At 39.8% G+C, this 19,684-nt stretch overlaps 1 protein-coding gene across 9 annotated transcripts in view; it reads left to right on the top strand.

The window, feature by feature from the left end:
* Positions 1 to 13,242: 13,242 nt before the first annotated feature.
* Positions 13,243 to 19,684, top strand: part of DENND1A (DENN domain containing 1A) — a 213,369-nt gene continuing 206,927 nt past the window's right edge. For 4 of the 9 annotated variants that reach the window (XM_075772396.1, XM_075772394.1, XM_075772393.1 and 1 more), the window contains exon 1: positions 13,245 to 13,426. In XM_075772396.1, coding sequence (XP_075628511.1) covers positions 13,410 to 13,426 — 17 coding nt within the window. In that variant the 5' untranslated portion in view covers positions 13,245 to 13,409. Of the gene's footprint in view, positions 13,427 to 19,684 lie in introns of all 9 variants that reach the window. The other 5 variants (XM_075772395.1, XM_075772403.1, XM_075772402.1 and 2 more) reach the window with 3 other exon arrangements.

Below are 19,684 nucleotides of genomic sequence, written 5' to 3'. Positions count from 1 at the left end.
CTTCTGTTACACTGTTATGGTTGCTCAAGTAGCCTCCATGCTGAGTCTAAGGATTTTAATTTCCTCACTTGTGACTTTAGGGTCTTTTTAACTAGCTTCCTCATTTTTTGTACAATCTCTCCCCTGAGGATGTTGAAGTTAATTATATTGTGGTCACTATTACTTAGTGGTTCAACTTTACTTACTTTATAAACTAACTCCTGTGTATTACTTGAGAGGCTTTTCTTGACTTAGTTCTTTATAGCTCTAAGATTAAAACAACTAACATATGTATCAAAACATTTTTTAACATCCTAGCAAAACTAACTGGAATGTCTAGTAAAAGGCATGTACTTACAAGGGAATTAATAACAAGGACCAAGAGCATTAGTCTAACAGTGCTGAAATGCCACCTAGTCTTCATCACCGTAAGACTAGAACGAATCAAATCAATTAATGATGGTTCCATTTAGAGGCAGATGTATAGGAGGATACTGATATCCCCAGCTTATAATTTTAAATAATACCACAAAAGTCAGAATTAGATTCAAAAGAGCATTTCCTGCAGGATGTTATCTCCATTTTAGAGAAAGGGAACATATTTGCCTGCTTGCAATACTGTCCGCTGCAGTTTGCTATTTAAAGTTCCTCCATTAAATACGGAAGGTATTTCCTAGTTCATGGTATTACCTCATTACATCTTGATGTTGTATAGTTGCAGTAATTACATAAATAAAATTGACTTTTGATGAAGTATAAAATGAGTGATGATGTTTAGAGAAGTACACTTCGGTTTGTGCTTTTTTCATAGAATCATAGAATGGTTTGGGTTGGAAGGGACCTTAAAGATCATCTAGTTCCAACCCCCCTGCTGTGGGCAGGGACACCCTCCACTAGACCACCTTGTCCAAAGCCTCATCCAACCTGGTCTGAAACACTTCCAGGGATGGGGCCTCCACAACCTCTCTGGGCAACCTGTTCCAGTACCTCACCACTCTAACAGTAAAGAATTTCTTTCTAACATCTAATCTAAATCAACTCTCCTTCAGCTTGAACCCATTACCCCTTGTCCTGTCACTACACTCCCTGATAAACAGTCCCTCACCATCTTTCCTGTAGGCCCCTTCAGGTACTGGTAAGCCGCAATTAGATCTCCCCGGAGCCGCCTTTTCTCCAGACCGAACAATCCCAACTCTCTCAGCCTGTCCTCATAGGAAAGGTGCTCCAGCCCTCTGATCAGCTTCGTGGCCCTCCTCTGGACTCGCTCCAACAGCTCAATGTCTCTCCTGCACTGGGGCCCCCAGAGCTGGACGCAGTACTCCAGGTGGGGTCTCACAAGAGCGGAGTAGAGGGGCAGGATCCCCTCCCTCGACCTGCTGGTCACGCCTCTTTTGATGCAGCCCAGGACATGGTTGGCTTTCTGGGCTGCAAGTGCACACTGCCAGCTCATGTTGAGCTTCTCATCAATCAATACTCCCAAGTCCTTCTCCTCGAGGCTGCTTTCAATCCATTCCTCGCCCAGCCTATAGTTGTGCTTGGGATTGCGCCAACCCACATGCAGGACCTTGCACTTGGCCTTGTTGAACTTCATGTGGTTCGCATGGGCCCACCTCTCCAGCCTGTCAAGGTCCCTCTGGATGGCATCCCTTCCCTCCAGCGTGTCGACCACACCATGCAGCTTGGTGTCATCAGCAAACTTGCTGAGGGTGCACTCGATCCCACTGTCCATGTCGCCGACAAAGATGTTGAACAGTGCCGGTCCCAGTACCAACCCCTGAGGAGCACCACTCATAACTGTTCTCCACTTGGACATTGAGCCGTTGACCACAACTCTTTGAGTGTGACCATCCAGCCAATTCCTTATCCACCGCGTGGTCCACCCATCGAATCCATGTCTCTCCAATTTAGATGTCGTGCGGGACAGTGTCAAATGCCTTGCACAAGTCCAGGAAGATGAGGTCAGTTGCCCTTCCCTTATCCACCAATGCTGTAACCCCATCGTAGAAGGCCACCAAGTTTGTCAGGCATTATTTGCCCCTAGTGAAGCCATGTTGGCTGTCACCAATCACCTTCTTATTTTCCATGTGCCTGAGCATAGTCTCCAGGAGGGTCTGCTCCATGATGTTGCCAGGCACGGAGGTGAGACTGACCAGCCTGTAGTTCCCTGGGTCTTCCTTTTTACCGTTCTTAAAAATGGGAGTTATGTTCCCCCTCTGCCAGTCGGCGGGATCTTCGCCAGACTGCCAGGACTTCTCAAATATGATGGCAAGTGGCCCGGCCACTTCATCCGCCAGTTCCCTCAAGACCCGCGGATGCAACTCATCAGGTCCCATGGACTTGTGCACCTTCAGGTTCCTTAGATATTCTCAAACCTGATCTCCTACAGTGGGCGGTTCTGCATTCTCCCAGTCCCTGCCTTCTGCGATCTGGGCAGTGTGGCTCAAGCATTTGCCCGTGAAGACTGAGGCAAAGAAGTCATTGAGTACTTCAGCCTTCTCCATATCCTGGGTAACCAGGTCACCTGTTTCATTCCAGAGGAGACTCACATTTTCCCTCATCCTCCTTTTCTCACTAACATACCTATAGAAGCTTTTCTTGTTGTCCTTGACATCCCTGGCCAGACTAATTTCTGTCAGGGCTTTGGCTTTCCTAACCTGCTCCCTGGCTGCTCGGACAGTTTCTCTGTATTCCTCCCAGGCTACCTGCCCTTGCTTCCACCCTCTGTAGGCTTCCTGGTTTTGTTTGACTTTGCCCAGGAGCTCCTTGTTCATCCACAGGGGCCTCTTGGTGGTTTTGCTTGACTTCCTCTTTGTTGGGAAGCATCGCTCCTGAGCTTGGAGGAGGTGACCCTTGAATATTAGCCAGCTGTCTTGGGCCCCTCTTCCTTCCAGGGCTTTGTCCCATGGTATTCTACCAAGCAGATTCCTTTTTGTTGTTGTTGGTTTTTTTTTTTTTCCCCCCAATATGAAATGTAATCATTACCATCAGAGAACTAATCAAAGCAGCATCTAGAAATAAACTAGCACTCTTGTTTTTCTTAAATAATACCTACAGTTTGGGAAGAAAGCTCTCCTGTACTGTGAACCTGTAGTCTGACAAGAATAATGCTATGTTTTAAAAAATTAAGTAAACAAACAACAGACACTAATCAATGACAATAAGCAGACAATCCCCAGGTTAGCCAGGAACCCCTAAATTCTTAATAAAGTGAGTAGGCTTCTTCCCCAACCAGGTATTAGACATGAGGTACATCTTATCTGAACTTCTCAGACGAAAGGGGAATACAAACAAGGATGGACAGCTCTGGAACTTATTTACCCTTGTGTCAATCAGGGGTAACGTTACTGATGTCTTCTGAACATCAGTGCAGGAAAATCAGTAAAAGAAATGTGTGGGCCATCAAGTCCATTACATATATGGAAGTTCAGAACAACTACTGGCTATCTAGCACTAGCTGTTGCCAGAAAGGTAAGTTAGAATGTCATGCTTCAGCAATCATATGGAATTACACTAATATAAAATGAGTATAAATTACATAAGACTCAGGACCATAATATTTAATCACTGTTACGCTGTTGAAGATTGTAGTAATTTGAATATTTGATCAATTTTCCACATAGCAATATGAATTCAATCTTAATTTTAACATTATGTAGTTCAATTTTTATATAAACACATACTTCCCCATTGTTAAAACAACTGGTTTACATCCCAGAAGTGCTATTTGATGTTTTCTTAATAACAATTTAAAAATAATAGCTTATGACAACATGTTGTCTGATGACATCTTACTAAGTAGTGGGCCATCAATTGTTATCATGTTACCCCATACTGTGGCAGAAAGGATAATCAGATTCCCCCTTAGAAGGGCAGTGAAGCTGACACTGCTAGTGGTCTTTTGGTTTACGGTGATTGTAGTGATTATATTTGAAGCCTGGCTCAAAACATGTTTTATTTTTACATTAAAAAGTTGTGGCAATTACTACTGAAAACTCAAGATGGACTAATCTCAAAAAAAATTAGGATCCCATCAACTGTGAGATGGGAAAAACTGAGGAAAATCATAGAGCTTACACTAATACTTCATACCAGGATTTTATTATTTTTATTTCTAGAACAAGTGCAACAAAATATAAAATCATGTTTTAAATAATAAATATTACCAAGTTAGAAATATTGTATTTTATAAATTCCTTCATTCCCTTGTTTGTTCATTCATTCGTTCGATGACTCACTCCTTCCTTCCTTCTTTTTTTATCTCTTTCTTTCACGCTGAGTTCGCCAGCTTAAGCTGGGCAGTCTACAGTACAAGAGTTTAGTATCATATGAAGTAAGTACTTCCCTCCGCTCCAACAACTTATGTCTTGCTGTTCTGGATTTCTCCTAAGTATCCTTGTTCTTCCAGGCTCATTAGTAACTTAGAGGGACTTGAATGTAGCAGTCTGATTTACATCAGTGATCTTATTCCTTTCAGCACAGGAGGGTTATCTTTTCTGTGACAAAGGCTATTGCAGATATGAATAACTATTTTCATACTGGGCTTTTTTTTTTTTTGTCTAGCTGGAATCACACCATCATAGATTTTACCTCATAAATCTGACTTCGCTTTATAGAGCAATAATGGTATAGTCAGCACTCTGCCATCACAGCAAGGCGAACAGAGAAGAGTAACTTAGGTCAGTTGCTTCTTTATTATTGGCAGATGAAATAGTGTCTTCAACAGCTTCAGAGCAAGAACCAGCTAGGCAGTGTGTTTTCAGTATGAAGGCAGTGCCATTCTGAGAAGCCAGAGGAAGAGGTTTTTTGCCAGATGCAAGGAGGGACACGTAAACCACAGAGTAAAGCAAACCACTAAGTAGGTAACCTACTCTTATTTTAAAGCTGCTTGGGTGAAAATGTGGAGATCGAAATACGTACGAGGCATTATCAGGTAACAAAAATACAGGAGTTCTGTCCACTGTGGTAGACTGCAGGAAGAGGAGGATAAACACTGCAAAGCCAACTTCATCTAGTTGGAACTGCATTAAAAAGTCAGGACCAATGCTGCAGAACCTCAGCTGTCCCTTGGAAAAGACAGGCATTTAGTGCTTTGCAGAAGATTTGATTGTTTCTACCATTTGACACAGTATTATATGTTATCGTTGTAGAAGCGTGTATTTGATATGGGCATTTTAGAAATACTTGTTAGTCTTTGTGAAAGAGCGACTTCAAAAGGGTTTCCACACCCAGAGGACACCATTCTCACACCCGCTGTGCAGCTCTGCTAGCGGCAGGAGTGGCGTGGTACTGGACAGCCAATGGCAGCATGGCTGAGCCTGGAGTCCTGCACTCATTGGCTCCCCTACTGTCACCCGACCAATGGTAGCAAAGCTGCCCACTGCAACAGGCAGGAGGTGCAGCCTGCAGAGGGCCAATGCAGAGCTGTCCCCAGGCCTTCCCTCTATTGGGGATTATTTATTTAATCCACAGAATCACGCTTTTTGCGTAATACTTAATACAATTATTGTTTGTTACAGCTTTCCTCACTTTCTTCTCTAACTTTTTTCTTTAGTTCATCTCCTGGTATTTCTGGTACCATACATACATGTATGTTCATGATCCAGCTTGATGTGTGGGTCTTTTAGTCACTCAGTTTTGCAATTCATATAGAAAGCTCTAGAGAGCACTTCTGACTTTAAACTTAGAAGATTTGAATCATCTTCGGCAAATTAAACTTGACCTGTGAAGAATATGGCATATGGAAGATTCTGACACCTGAAAATCACTTACAATTTATGGAAAAAAACATCGTACCAAACTATGGTTCCATTAAAGCTAGATGCAGATTGTTTCCAAGGACATGTAGAAGCAGGCATTAGTTGTTACCAATATTCATATTTATGGTTTTGAGTATTGAAACTAATCACTTCTTCACAAAAAGCTGTTTTTTTCCAGCAGTCTTAGTTGAATAATGATGGATGTTGATACTTGGGAGACATACAAACTATATAAGAAAAATGTGCATCTCTATAAATAGGCATGCATTTCTGCTACAATGGAGTGTAAGAAACATTTTCAGATGTAGTATAATTGTCTGTAAGAAAAAAACTTGACAACCTATAGAGAGCTTAAAAACTTAGTGTAAACTTTGAAAATGTCAGATAAAGTATCGATAAAGAAAATGTCTTCAATTTAAAAATACACTTATGAAAAAGCATTGCATATACAGTTCTAATTTAATTTTACTTTGGTAGGTAATTTTTTCTTTATGAAGAAAATTTGAAGTTGCCATGTTGAAGGTCATAGAGAAATTTTGTCTTTAAGACAAAACCTGCTGTTCTTGACCGGAGAGTGCTCTGAAGTGAAGGTAAAGGTAAAAGCTTAAGAAATTTGTAATGGAAAGAATTTCTCAAATGAGAAAAGAGCTGCGTTACATGATACAGGCACAAAGACTGAACAGGTGAGAATAAAAGTGAATGTGGGGAAATGGCTGACAGGAGATAGTATAAAAATGGTGTCTGTTGCAACATGTGTGTACCAACCAACAAAGAGTGCTGACTTACCATAATACTTTTCTAAGCACCAACTTCTTAATGCTGAATTGGCTGCTTCTCTCTTACTCAAATACTTTGACAGACTCATCACAGAAGATTTAGGTCTTTAGGGTTTTAAAAAGGTATATAACAAGAAAAGTTCAGGCTTTTTAGGATAAGAACATAGTCAAAGAAAAACAAAACTAAAGACAGGAGTTTTTCTCATTTAGTTCTGAAAGTGTAAGATCCACAATCATTTTCATCATTCAGACAGTGAATTTCATAGTCGTTAAATTCCAGCTCCTACTAAAAATATCTTCTACCACTCCAGAAGAGAACTTTGAATGACAAATTGCAGAGCCTGAAGTGGACTTTTAATTCAATCTGCATTGGATATCCTGAGGAACAGAATAAAGTACTGACAATAACCTTTACTGTGAAGCATAAGCATGCCTGAGTTTTGGACATATGACTTAATCCACGTATTTCAGCAACTGTGGCAGAAAAACCTAGAGATCAGCACATGAATACTGGTCTGCAGCCCCCAGGATAAGGTGTCTTCTTCTGATCATTCACAGATACAAGTGGTAATTTTTGCAATGTAAAGAATCCAAAAGAATTCCACAGCTATGAACTGAAGGACCACGTGATCTCCCACAAAGCGAAAGTTCTTCAGAGAGCTCAGTGCTTCCTGGTTCCTGCAGTTCCTCAGCTTGGCTTCAGGTTGAACCATCCGTTTGTTATCTATACTCTGCTTTCAAAAGAGATATACAAGCTAATCAGATCGATAATTCTTTGACCTGAGCTTTATCACTAGTTACAGGTAGTGAGTGATGTGAGAGGGAGTACTGATTTTTTCAGTACTCCAAAATGAAGTCTACAAAGTAGAGGAACTTTTTTTTAATAATCTTCTGATATTAAATTAGATGTTTGGATTAGTTCCTTCTCAGAAAAGGAAGGAAAAAAGGTAAATTAAAACAAAACAAAAAATGTGTTGGATTTTTGTGTTTCTTTTAAAATAATTATTACTTTTTAGTCATTTTAACACCATTTTTTTTTTGTGGCAGACTTGTGAATCTTTAATCCTTTAGGTCATATAAAAGCTGGCTTGCAGACCCCGAAATCGAAAGTGTGATCAATAGTGTAAAAGTGATGCAAACAATGGAAATAATTAAAGAGAAAAACCCCCAGATTTTCTGACAGAAAAATCACTGCACAGTTAAAGACAAAGAACAGATAGTTCTGGTAGACATTTTGCTAGTTTCCCCATAAAATTAAATAACTGATTTTTGTTAATCATTAGACATTCTAATGGGGAAAAATATAGTCTGTTGAGAGACAGTAGCACAGGAAATGTTTGCCATATTTAGATCTCCTTTCACTAAAAAATGAAGAGGTCATTTCAGGTCAATCATCCTGGGTTCTTTTCTTTAGGGGAATGAGTCTCCAGCATGGCTCTTTATATTAAAGGATTTCATGGGCCTGAGTTATAGCTATTGGTATAATCACAGGTTTCAGAAATAAGAATAGTTATTTCTTATTTCTTTGTGAATGGAGAATGAAAAGGTCATTCAGTGTATGGTACTTCAAACACTTAAAAGGAAAGGTATTTTACTGCTTACTTAGCTTTTTATGTACTATATAGAAAGTACGCATAATGTTGCTACACCGCTATGCAGAAATGGAAAGAAAGAGCCTTTTTTATTTTATGAAAAAACTTGAGATACATCTGCATTTCTTATTTTGACCATAAAAATCATAAGATTTATGAAAGCATGGAAAACATTAAGAAGGTAAATAAGAAACAGCCCTTCCCTGACACTTCCAATACAATATTTGGTGAGGAGTCAAATGAAATTACTGTGGCAGGTTCAACACAAACAAAAGGAGGGGTTTTGTTCACCTGGCCTGTGATTAAGCTATGGAAACTCCATGCCATAGAAGGTAGTGGATGCTAAATTTTACATGGATTTAAAAGCAACTGAACAAATTAATGGAAGGAAAATCCCCTGAAAGCTATTATATAGAGGCAGTACCTGTGGCTGAGAAAATACATTAATTTATTGGAGGCTGGAAGAGGATTCTACATGCTTTCATGTTCTTATACTTTTCCTTAAACATCTGCCAATGTCCAGTTTCGGACATAGAATGCTTTTGGTTTAACTCATTGGTTATGTTCTTATCACTGGTTTCCCTCCCCCCCCCCCCCCCCCTTTTTTTTTTTGGTCAGTTTTTTGTATTTTCTTCTGTATTTTCCAAAGATGAGTTGCAATTACAGATTATTGTTTCTTAACTCGTAATGGAACGCAAGTAAACGTACCCATTTCTATGCATACAAGTAGGTACTGATTTAAACATCTTTCTTGTTCCAGGTCATAAACTAGTGTTTCTGAAGGCTAACCAGCTATCCTAACAATGCCTGATGAATCACAGTCTGGGAGCATTAAGAACAGGCTTTTTTCTAAAACAACATATGTGAACACTTCTGGAGGCTGTTTGCACGTGAGACGGGCCAATGACCTAATCCATAACTCATGAGGCATATTGTTTGATAATGACAAGAATTACAAGCTTGAGGTTGATAAAATAACTTGTGCTTCACATCTAAAAAATACCTTTATTAAGCTTTCTATCAGTTTATAAACATTGGTAGAGATTTTCCTAATCTTCACCCACTGAGAAAGTTGGAAAAACATACGTGAACATTATAATCAATATTATTCAGGCAGCAGTATATTCTTTTTCAAAGCATATCCTTTTAGATGAAGCTTAACTATTGATCTATAAAGTCAGCATTTATTTCTTGCCATTCCCATTGGCTGAGATGTAGCAGAGAGAATTTCCCAAGTAAAATCAGATTACAGCATGCTTCATGAGGGTTGTCACTGACTGAGAAGAAACAGTTAACTATGCTTTCATGTACATTTGTTGCTGTGGGTGCATTACATATTAAAATATAGGTTCAGCCACATTCATCCAAATTCATCCTACAGTGCACAGTATAAGACCTCTACTTCTAAGGTATTGAACCAAGGCTTTCTGGTCAATCTGGAAGTGTCCTAAGGCTTTCACCAATCTTTTAATTCCTAGATTATTTTCTTTCTGCCTGAAGTTTCCCTTCTGCTTCCCTTTTGTTTCCTATTAAGGCTTCATCTCTTCTGGGAAGGTGATTCACAGTTAATCAACTCATCTATTCTGAGACATTCAAAAACATTGCTTTATGGACAGGCCAGCAGGCATTGCCGTAACCCTCGTGCAGTTAAACCGTTCTCTTTCCTTAGGGGCTTCACTGTCTCTGCTGCCCTGTAACTGTTATACAATTGCCACCAAACCATTGGGCCAGCTGCAGACATTAGTACCATCAACAGAATTGCAGAAAATGTACTTTGGCTTACCTAATGAACAGCATGTTTACATACATATACCAGGTAAAGCAGAAAAAAACCCCAAACCAACAGCTTGGAACACAAATTAATGTTAGACAGATAGAGAGAAACAACTTCCTGCACTTGAACAGCAACATCTACATCTTGTTTAACATTTTTGCATTCCCATTGTCCTTTTAGCACTTCCACACAGAAAACATAGTTTTCACAATTTGAACAAATATTTGAATATTCAATCTCTATTTAGTTGAAATTTTGAATGAATTCTCCTATTTTATTATCACCATTTGGAGGGTACGAGCCATGTTCTGTATCCATACACTGGATTCTGGAATATACGCGACTTTGCTGGCTTCACATATACAAAATAGAATATACCATACTAAGTCCATATTGAGTGTCTGGTTTATCCTTTAACTAGAAGAAATTCTGGTCACTCATCCTCTCCTCACCTTTCTGGTTTCCTCTGTCTTAGCATTACTAGATTTACAAGCTCACACTTGTTTTATGAGGTAGTATTTTAAACCAGAGTTTCCACAGACTGAATTTGCAGTGTTCATGTTGCCAGACCCATTAGCGTGTCTTCTGTAGCAAGGACAGAATCTTACAATTTTCCATACATTCCCACTTATTTTATTAATTAAGCTCCTCTTTATTAAGTGTGAGCTTGAGGTAGATCATCCTCTTCTTGAAATACACAAACATACTGTTTTTCAGATTGATTTTCTCGTGCTTATCACATAACCTATGTAACCGTAATATTTCCAGCACAGAAGTTTTAGCATGCATCTGCACATTACCCAGGTTAAGAAACTGTTGATGAACAGGTACCAATGTGGGGTTGCTATTACAATTTCTTCCCCTAGGGGTAGGAAAATATGCTCATTACAAACCAGTCACTGATGTTTCACTAAGACATATTTAAAGGTAATTACCAAATACTAATTTTGCAAGCCATTTTTCCTAGCATTTGTTAGTTATCAGCCACTATCAGTTCATCCACCAACTCAGCTATCTAGTCCTCTCAGTCTAGTTCTTGAACTCCAATTTTTATATCTTGTTTTCTCCACACTGGGGTGAATGCATACTTCCTAAGCATTCATTTACTCTGTGAGAGTATTTAAATTGCTCATTTGAATCACCTAGCATTTTATTCCTTAGTATGTTTGGTCTAAAAACTATCAAGTGTAAACCAGTCTGCTATTCTTGCATACTACACTGTCCCCATTAAATATTTACTAGATCTGTTTATATTAATAAATCTACCAAATCTTTAAAAAGCACACTAAACAGAAGGAAGCAAAACTAAAACTGTGAGTCTTTAGCTCTACCTCTTAAGTTTAATGTCAATCCATTTTCCAAAAAGGGTGATGAAATTTAAGAATTAAATTAGCCACTCTTAAAATGTTTGGGTTTTTTTCATATTGTTATTTTAGACTGCACCAGCATTGTATTTACCAGCTTCCTTATTTTTTTCCTCATTACTGACTGTGGGTTTTTTTAATTTTGTAACCAATTTTAACAACATTTCTACAAACTTACCTTCATTTGATGCTTATACATACAACCTTTAGTGCACTGGTTTTTTAAAGTGAAAGAATATCCTTGGTCTGAACACAGTAATTTTGGTTAAAAATCTATTTTATATTGATATGGGTATTTCTGTATGAGACAGGGAACACCGATATAGATGACCTTCATATAATGCATGTCAGGGAACAGCAAAGGCCACCCACACCCTAAGGAAGGCTAGTCAGGAGCTGCAATAGACCACAGTGCAGGCTGAGCAATGACCCCAGTGATCAGGCACAGCCACAGACATCGACTGGGCAAGCAGAGCAGGGGTGCTGACTGCAACAGACCCTCATGACAGTCCAGTGGCCAGCAGACAAAAACAAGCTAGCAGGCCTAAGACAAATCCAGGAAATCCAAACAATAACTCAGGATCAGGACTGCACACAGGTATATCTACACCACAGCTCAAGCCATGACTGAGTGCCGAGGCCTGAGCTTATATATGGCGCCTGTGGCAGAGAATGTGGGTGGAAGTACTTCATCTCAAGTACTCAAATTGGTACTAGAAACACTCCTTCTCATCTACCCAAACATTTCTTTGACTTACTTACTATAACTGTGAATAAATCTTCCAGGGCTTTTTGCATAAATGTTTATCATATTTTGTATTTATTACTTGAATGAGGATGGTGTGATTTCTCCTACTCAGCCTCTCTGGGGAGCAAATGGGATATGAAAGTATAGTATATAGTCTCTCTCTCATCTTTGTAGCTGAGCAGATTATTCAGCCAAGCCATTGGCTCCCACAATGATCTGCAGTTTAGAGGTCTTTTTAAGCCAAATTTCCAGGGGTTTTTTATTCCTCACTGCAGATCATCTCCAACTCTAAAAAGTTAGACATTGTTAAATTACACTAGAAATTGCTGAAACCTTCCTGAAAACTTCCTGTAAGGCATGTTTAATAAAATTGTTGGGTACCTGTTTGATCCTGTTTGCCAACTCCAATAAGGCACGTTTCAAAATCTGTCTTACTGCAATTTTTGAGTCAACGTAAGCTTTGTTTTCAGCAGACTGCATTTCATCTCTCCTCCACTTCTTGTTGAGAAGTCTCCAGTCCCCTTTATGACCTTACTTGGGCTTGTAATTCTTTCTAGCCATCCTTTATTGCCTTTTCAGCAGCTTTGGTTTCTGTGACCAAAAGTGCATAATGTTCTATCATAGCTCTGCAAGAGTACCAGCTCACAGCTCCTCTCTGCCTTTTTTTCTTTGACTTCTCTTGTAGTCCCTAGGCATTGGACACTTACTTCTGCTTGGGACTTCAGGCTGTGTCTTGCCACGGTGTGGGGAAGGCTCACCTCTTTACAGGCCTTTCCAGGATGGACACTCCTGGTCCTCACCTGGTCTGGATATCAGTCCCCTTGGATTGCTTGGGGCTCTGGATCGCGCTTATGACGCGTTTTGGCCCTGTTCAGGCGGTGCCTCACGATTCAGTCAGCCCACTGATAGGACGTAAGGCGCTCTGTGGCGGGCAGGGCGGCAGCTCTGCTCCACGGCCGGCTGCTGGGGATGGGTCTCCCGCTCAACCCCCTTCCTGGCGCTCCTGATCGGTAGGACTCTTAGCCGCTTTTTAGCGGCTGAGAAGTGGCGGCCGCTCCGCTGCGGGACACCGGCCTGAGGCGCCCTGAGGGGAGCGACGGCGTCCGCCCGCGCGGGGGTGGGGGGGCAAGGAGAGACTGTTCGCGCGCGCAGCGTGCGTTGCCATGCCAACACAGAGGGGCGCGCGGTGGGCTCAACGGTGCCGGCCGGCCGTTGGCCCCGCCCGCACCACCGCCCTCGCGGCCTTGCCGCACTACAGCTCCCGGCAGCCTCCGCGCCGCGCCGTGACTCGGCTGGGGCGACGGCGGCGCGGGCCGGGATGGAGTGAGGGGGCGAGCGGCGGAGAGAGCGCAGCCCACCGAGCTCCGGCCCCCTCCCCCTTGCTCTCTCTGGCCCGGGCCTATGCGGCCCTCCAGAGACCATGGGATCCAGGATCAAGTGAGTGCCCCCCGGAGCTCTCCAGCCCCGCTTGCAGGCCCTCAGGAAAGCGGGAGGGTTCTGGAGAGCGAGAAGGGGACTTCCCCGCCCTCCTTCCAGCTCCCTGTGAGGCCGCGCGGGCGAGACCCCGGCCGAGCCTACAGGCCTCGGGGTAGGGCGAGAAAGAGGGGGAGGAAGAAGGGGGAACAGTGCCTCCCTCCCACCCCCGAGGCTAACTCGCGGGCCGGGGAGGGAGGAGGCGGCCGGGCAGAGGGCCCCGTGCCGTCAAACCCCAACTCGGCGGCAGGACCCCGAGCCGGGGAGCGCCCCTGTCCCCCCTGCCCTGAGGAAGGGAGGAGAGTGTCGTCTCCCGCCCTCAAACCCAAACCTGGTCTGTTGTCTACTCTCTTTCTCCCCGTCTTCAGATCTCCGTGCGGTAGCGCATAGGGCCGGGCTGTGAGGGCAGTCCGAATGTTACCGGTGCAGGCCTTAAGGAGAGTCGGGGCTGCTGGAATGGGAAAGTCTTGGTCGCCAGCGCTGGTGACGCCTGGTTTTGGGCTGTGACAGGGTCGAGAGAGTTCAAAGCCTCTTACCTAGGTTAGGGTGTGCTAAAGGAAAGATGGATAGTCTGGGTATGATATCTTGAAAATGCATTAGCAAGGGGATTTGGGGGAAGGAGAAGAATGGTGCAAGTGATATGTGTTGGGCCTGCAGCTCTATGCCCTGAATATTTTTTTAATTTTCATAAAACTGGGGGTTGATTTATTGGTAAGCCCCATTGGTATGTTTGGTATTGTCACATTAAACATCACAGTTCATTCATATGCTGTTCCAGACAAATTCAGTGCCTCTGAGACAGGTAGAAGTGTAATAAAGCTATCACCAAGCAAGGCGTGCTGACATCTTTGTGCGTGAAATGTGTGATGGAGTGGAGACATCCAGTTAGCTTGTATTTTATTGAGCAGTTTCAGTAGATGCTGTTGAGCAATTGCTTTTCCTTCTTTAACACAGTGTTCTTCAAGATTACATAGGGCTTTAACTTTTCACCTCTTTTGTTTAACTTGAATATGAGACTGGAGGAGACACAGTTTGTAGTGTCCTTTGTGTGATGACACATCTTCATGTTCCCAAGCTCATAGGCTGGATAGACATAAATGTGTGTCTATCCAACCAGTTTTTGTAGGAGAATGTAAGGGGGTAATGAGTGCTTGTAATGATAGCACTGAAGTGGTTGGCTGGTTGCAGAAAGCAACCTTCCTTCTGCGGGGAGATACTGTGGGGATAATTATTACACTTTCTTGGTGTATGGGTTCTCAACTGTTGCTGCAAAAGATCAAAGTCTGAGAAACTCCTTAAACTGTTAGCTTACATTTGAATACAGGTAGAATCTAAAATTGTTACTATTTTGATAGCAGAACAGGTTACATTTGTAACCTGCACCTTTGGATCTTGCAGTGGTCACCCTTGCTTTGGTCACTTCAAGGTTATGGTCTGAAATGACTTTTTATGATGACCTTGTCTTAAATCTATTAAAAGGGTGATGCTCACTTAAAATATAGTTTCTTTTGTGTACATACTGAACCCACAAACTGTGTTCACAATCTTTGGGTTTTTGATTGCTAATTTGACCTTTAATGGCTTTGCATACACTTTGCTGAATGTGAATGTAATCACTCAGATGAGACAATTAAACTGGAAACCTCACTGGTATCAGTGAGGACATGTAGCAGTTGGAAGTAGTGGACTTTAGGACTTTTGTTTTCTGTGCAGAGTCTGTTTCAGTGTGAATGTGTCTTTCAAGATTATAGACAAAGCCCATGTCTTTATCTGTCACCAGGAAAACATAGATAATAACGCCATATAAGTGTTACTTTTTGTTCATCTTGAACTTTATGAGAAAGCATTTTGTCTATTGTGTAATTAAGCAACTTAGCCTTGAGCAACAATTAATAAATTGGTTTTTTCCGCTTTGGACAGAACACTGTGCCCGAGTAAAGTATGGAGAAAATTTCTAAACAATCTTGAAATATATAAAGAATGAGAGAGCTTATCTGAGTCTGAGCTGGATGTTTAATCCAGCAAAGATTTTCACTGATAAGTAGCTCTCTTATTGGGACAGGTGGGAGCAGGAATGAGAAAACTGTTTTATAATTGGGTATACTGAGGCATGCCTCCTTTAGTGGTGTCGCCAATATGTGTTGGGGCCCTAGCAAAAATCTAGTAGTCAGATCTCTTGCTTCTTGCTATAGATTGATAATAATGAGGAGTATTAAACTCCTTGGCACAGGATCACTTGCACACACTGTGGTATACTCTGCATGAAACCTGGACATATGTGTCAGTTATATTTTTGATGGATGAATAATAATGAGTCATTTGAATGAAAGATTGCTTAGAGGAAATTATCAGTAGCTGCATCAGATTGAAGTGAAAGAAATCAAGAAGTTGCCAGCAATCCTGTAAGCTTTTGGCTTGTGTATAGCTGCAGGTGAAAAAAAGGTAAATTGAGTATTGGGTTACATTGTTGGGTTAAGATTCGTATTGGAGCATGTCATACTGTACGTGCAAGGCACTCTGTGCCAGTGAGGTAATGTAAAATAGGAATCTAGTTAACCTGGCTGCTGTTGCTTCTTGGTAGCCCTCAGTACTCAAGACATTACAAAAGAGAAAGGATTTTTCTTTTTAATAATGTGTCAATATCAGTCTGTTCCACAGAATTGCATTGCACTGTGAAAAAACTTGGCATATTCTTTTCCAGAGGTGGTTGTATTTCAGTGATGGCAGAAGAGATCCCTAATATTAATCTGGGAATGCTTTCAGATATTTAACATAAAGTTTGCTATATACTGAAATGCAATATTATCTACTTAGGGAATACCGGCAGAAAAAGTTAAATATATGGCAATTAATCAGGGTTTAAGGTGCAATTTCTGAACCGAATTAGCAATTACAGATTCTGCTAATTATTTTTTGCAAAAGTTGAGCAACTAAGTCTTGTTACAAGACAGCTAATTATCAAACAGTGTCAGGCTTCTCTCTTATGCTGCAATTTTTAAGTAGAATGATGCATTCTGTCATAAGTGCTATTACATTTTCCTATGTGTTTAAAAAAAAAAAAAGAAAAATCCTCCTGACAGAATTTAAATAGTGATTTTAGATACGTAGGTTTGTATTTCGATCCATACAGTTTTGGAGAAGGACTTTATTTAATTTTATTCTGCACAAATCTCTCGCAATTTGTAAAAACTAATAATGTTGATTGTGAAAGGTACATAAATATCTTATTAAAAATATTACTTCAATGTAAAATTGAATTTCTTATGGATTGCTTTGATACTAAATTTATTTCTACATCAGAGAGATTTGAAGTAATTCATACAAGTAGAATTTATCACACAAGCATTCGCTTCTCATAGAGCTCCTTCCTAAATTTCTATTTACAAAAAAGTATTACATTTCCTTCTGAAATGATCCAGTTACCAAATAAATGGGGTACTATGTATTTTTGTACATATGTGTCCTATGTATTTTTTCTATTGCATCTGTATGTTCACTTGATAACTGACCATGGGTCTTTAAGTGGTTATTTGGAGGCTGTTGGGAGGAAAAAACCTTTGTCTGTGTTTAAGGTTATAATGCTGTGGATGATTTCAGTGTGGTGAAGTTTCAATACAACGCACAGGTGGCATTAGATATCTGCAGGGTAGTTTAATAGTCATAAAAATGGACTGCAAAATATACATATTATGATGCATGTTTATGCTATATTTGCAAATTGTATGCAGTCTCATAGTGACTTGTTTCCTGAATTCCACTGAAAAGTTATAAAATATTCAGAATTCAACAATGACTTCATTCTCATACTGAGGTGTTAGCTTGTTGAATGCAGCCTTTAATACTAAGTTTCTGACTTGGCAAAGCTACTTTAATTTCACTGTTCATAGAAATAAGTGGATATTTGTCACAGAATGTTAAAATACAAAATTTAATGTCTTTTTGTCTGAAAGTTTTGCTATACAGTAAGTGCTCTTGCCAGCTGTGTTATACAGTGTTTCCACTAAAGAATTTGAACACAGACTCTAACATAGTACTAAAAAGGTGTTTGTTATTTTATCCATTAGCTGTAAAAATATTATAAAATTTATAAACTTTTAATTAAGGAAACAGGTTGCTAAAAATAGACATAAACAAGGAGAGTAAGATAAGGCTGCACAGCAATATACATATGAAAGGAAAAATACATTTCTGGTATTATGTGGGTATCATTTCATCCTCGTCCTGTACCATGATTTTGGAAAGGTATCTCTGTCTCAGAATCTCAATATTTGAAGCAGATTTTGTGCAGCAACTCTTAAGTAGCACAGAGAGGATTATGCGAGTTTGTTTTATACTCAAAATAGTAGTTCATTTGTTGATTTTTAGATTTCTCATAACTTATGACTTCAGTTTTCTGAAAAAATGGCTACTTAAAATGAATCAGTTGGGAACTAGTGGCAAATTAAATTAACATTAATTGAATTGTGAACCATATTGTTACTCCTGAGAGGTGCTCTGTAAAACTGTAGAGTGTGATCCTATGCTACTGAAACACACGGTAGCTTTTCTGTCGATTTAAATAGGTGTGGGGTTTGGCTTAGAGCCACTTGAGTTACATTAAATGGGCCTGTGGCATGGCTAGAAATGTTTTGTTTAATCCTTTTGGTGTTAAAGTAGGATTAAAAATAATAGAAATTCTCCAAAGAGTAGGCTGAACTCCTTGACATGTTTATATGTTTGGCTTGTGATGCTGGGTAAGATGAGTTTCATTTTTAAAAATTATTATTCAGGGAGCAGTTCTAGCATATATATATATATATATATATATATGGGTTTTGTCATTATTTTCACCCTTAGCTGTAAGGGAGCTAACAAAATTCACAAGTTAATTATACCTCAACAATTTTCTAATGTTAGATAGTTTAACACATAGGAGACAATATTATCACTGTATAAGCAGCCGTAAATTTAGAGCAGTAATATGCAGTTTCTTCATTCTTGATTTTAACCAGAAAATCTAAGAATAAAATGTCACATGTTCAGACTTATAAAATCCTTATTTCAGCAACTAAACAATTGCGATCTAATATGTGATTCTCTTTAATCTCATAAACATTTTGGAGTAGCTAAAATTGTGAGTCAGGAATTTAACTCAAAATATACTTTCCTATATAATCACCTGCTGCCTTTACATGCTCCTTATGAAATGTAATTCCAGAGCTTCACTTATGGAGTTATAGAAGTACCAACTGAAAATCTACACTAAATGGTTTTGGTTTTTTTAGTCTTATATTGTTAAATTTTACTTTTATTACTATTTATAACTCTGGAGCAGAAAAAGTCTCTTTCCTCAAGCTTCATTTACATTTTGTAAATCTGGTATAATTTTTGACTCTCGCACCCATTTCTTTATTTTGCGTGCATCTGGCAGCATTCTGGATTTAAGACTCTGGAGTCTCATGAGGTGAAACCTTGTGCATTTGTAATATTCTTCAGCATGGCCTTTTTTTTGACAAAGAGATGGAAATATTTTGACAGGTATTACAGAGGGGAACTGTCTTCATCCTAAATACAGCCCCTTAAGTTTTCCAGTAATCTACGCATAAAATGACTTTGGATCCTCTTGACTGCAGCTTCTTTTTTTTTTTTTTTTTTTTTCTTTTTCCTGAGCAAATAGGCATCATGAAGTTGAACTCAAGGGTCACGGTAATGAAAATGTGAATCTGGGTTGTCTGTCCCATGTTGGATGATATGCCTGTTTTCACTTTGGTGAAGAGGAAGGAGTATTAGGGATTATTATTTTTTTTTTCTGAAAAGAATCCCTGTATTTAGGACACAGATGTTTTACTTTCTCATTTGAAAGTAAAGGTGAAATAAAAAGAATTTGCGTTTCCAAGTTGCACATGTAATCAAAATCACTACTGTAGCCAAGAACTAAAGTAACTATTGTTTATCTGAGTAGCATTCTAAAAAATGATATAAAAGGCATGGTTTTATTTTTCTCGCAAAGTTCTGAATGATAGGCCTGTGATATTTTAGTATCTAGAAATGCAGACTAGTCACAACAATTGAATTGACTTAAAGGTTCTATGTGCTTGATTTCTATTGTTTTGATTCTTTTTTTCTCTGTAAAAGTTGGAGACACCCAGCTCATACTGACTAATCTGCGTTTCAGTCATACCTTGTTACACACTAGTAGGGCAGAAAGATCTGATGTGAAGTCATAACAAACTATAAAACAAG

The sequence above is a fragment of the Balearica regulorum genome, chromosome 20 (genome assembly GCF_011004875.1).
Source record: "Balearica regulorum gibbericeps isolate bBalReg1 chromosome 20, bBalReg1.pri, whole genome shotgun sequence".
Taxonomy (NCBI): Eukaryota; Metazoa; Chordata; class Aves; order Gruiformes; family Gruidae; genus Balearica; species Balearica regulorum.
The sequence above is the reverse complement of the archived record's forward strand: the minus strand, read 5'-3'. Positions and strand labels throughout refer to the sequence as shown.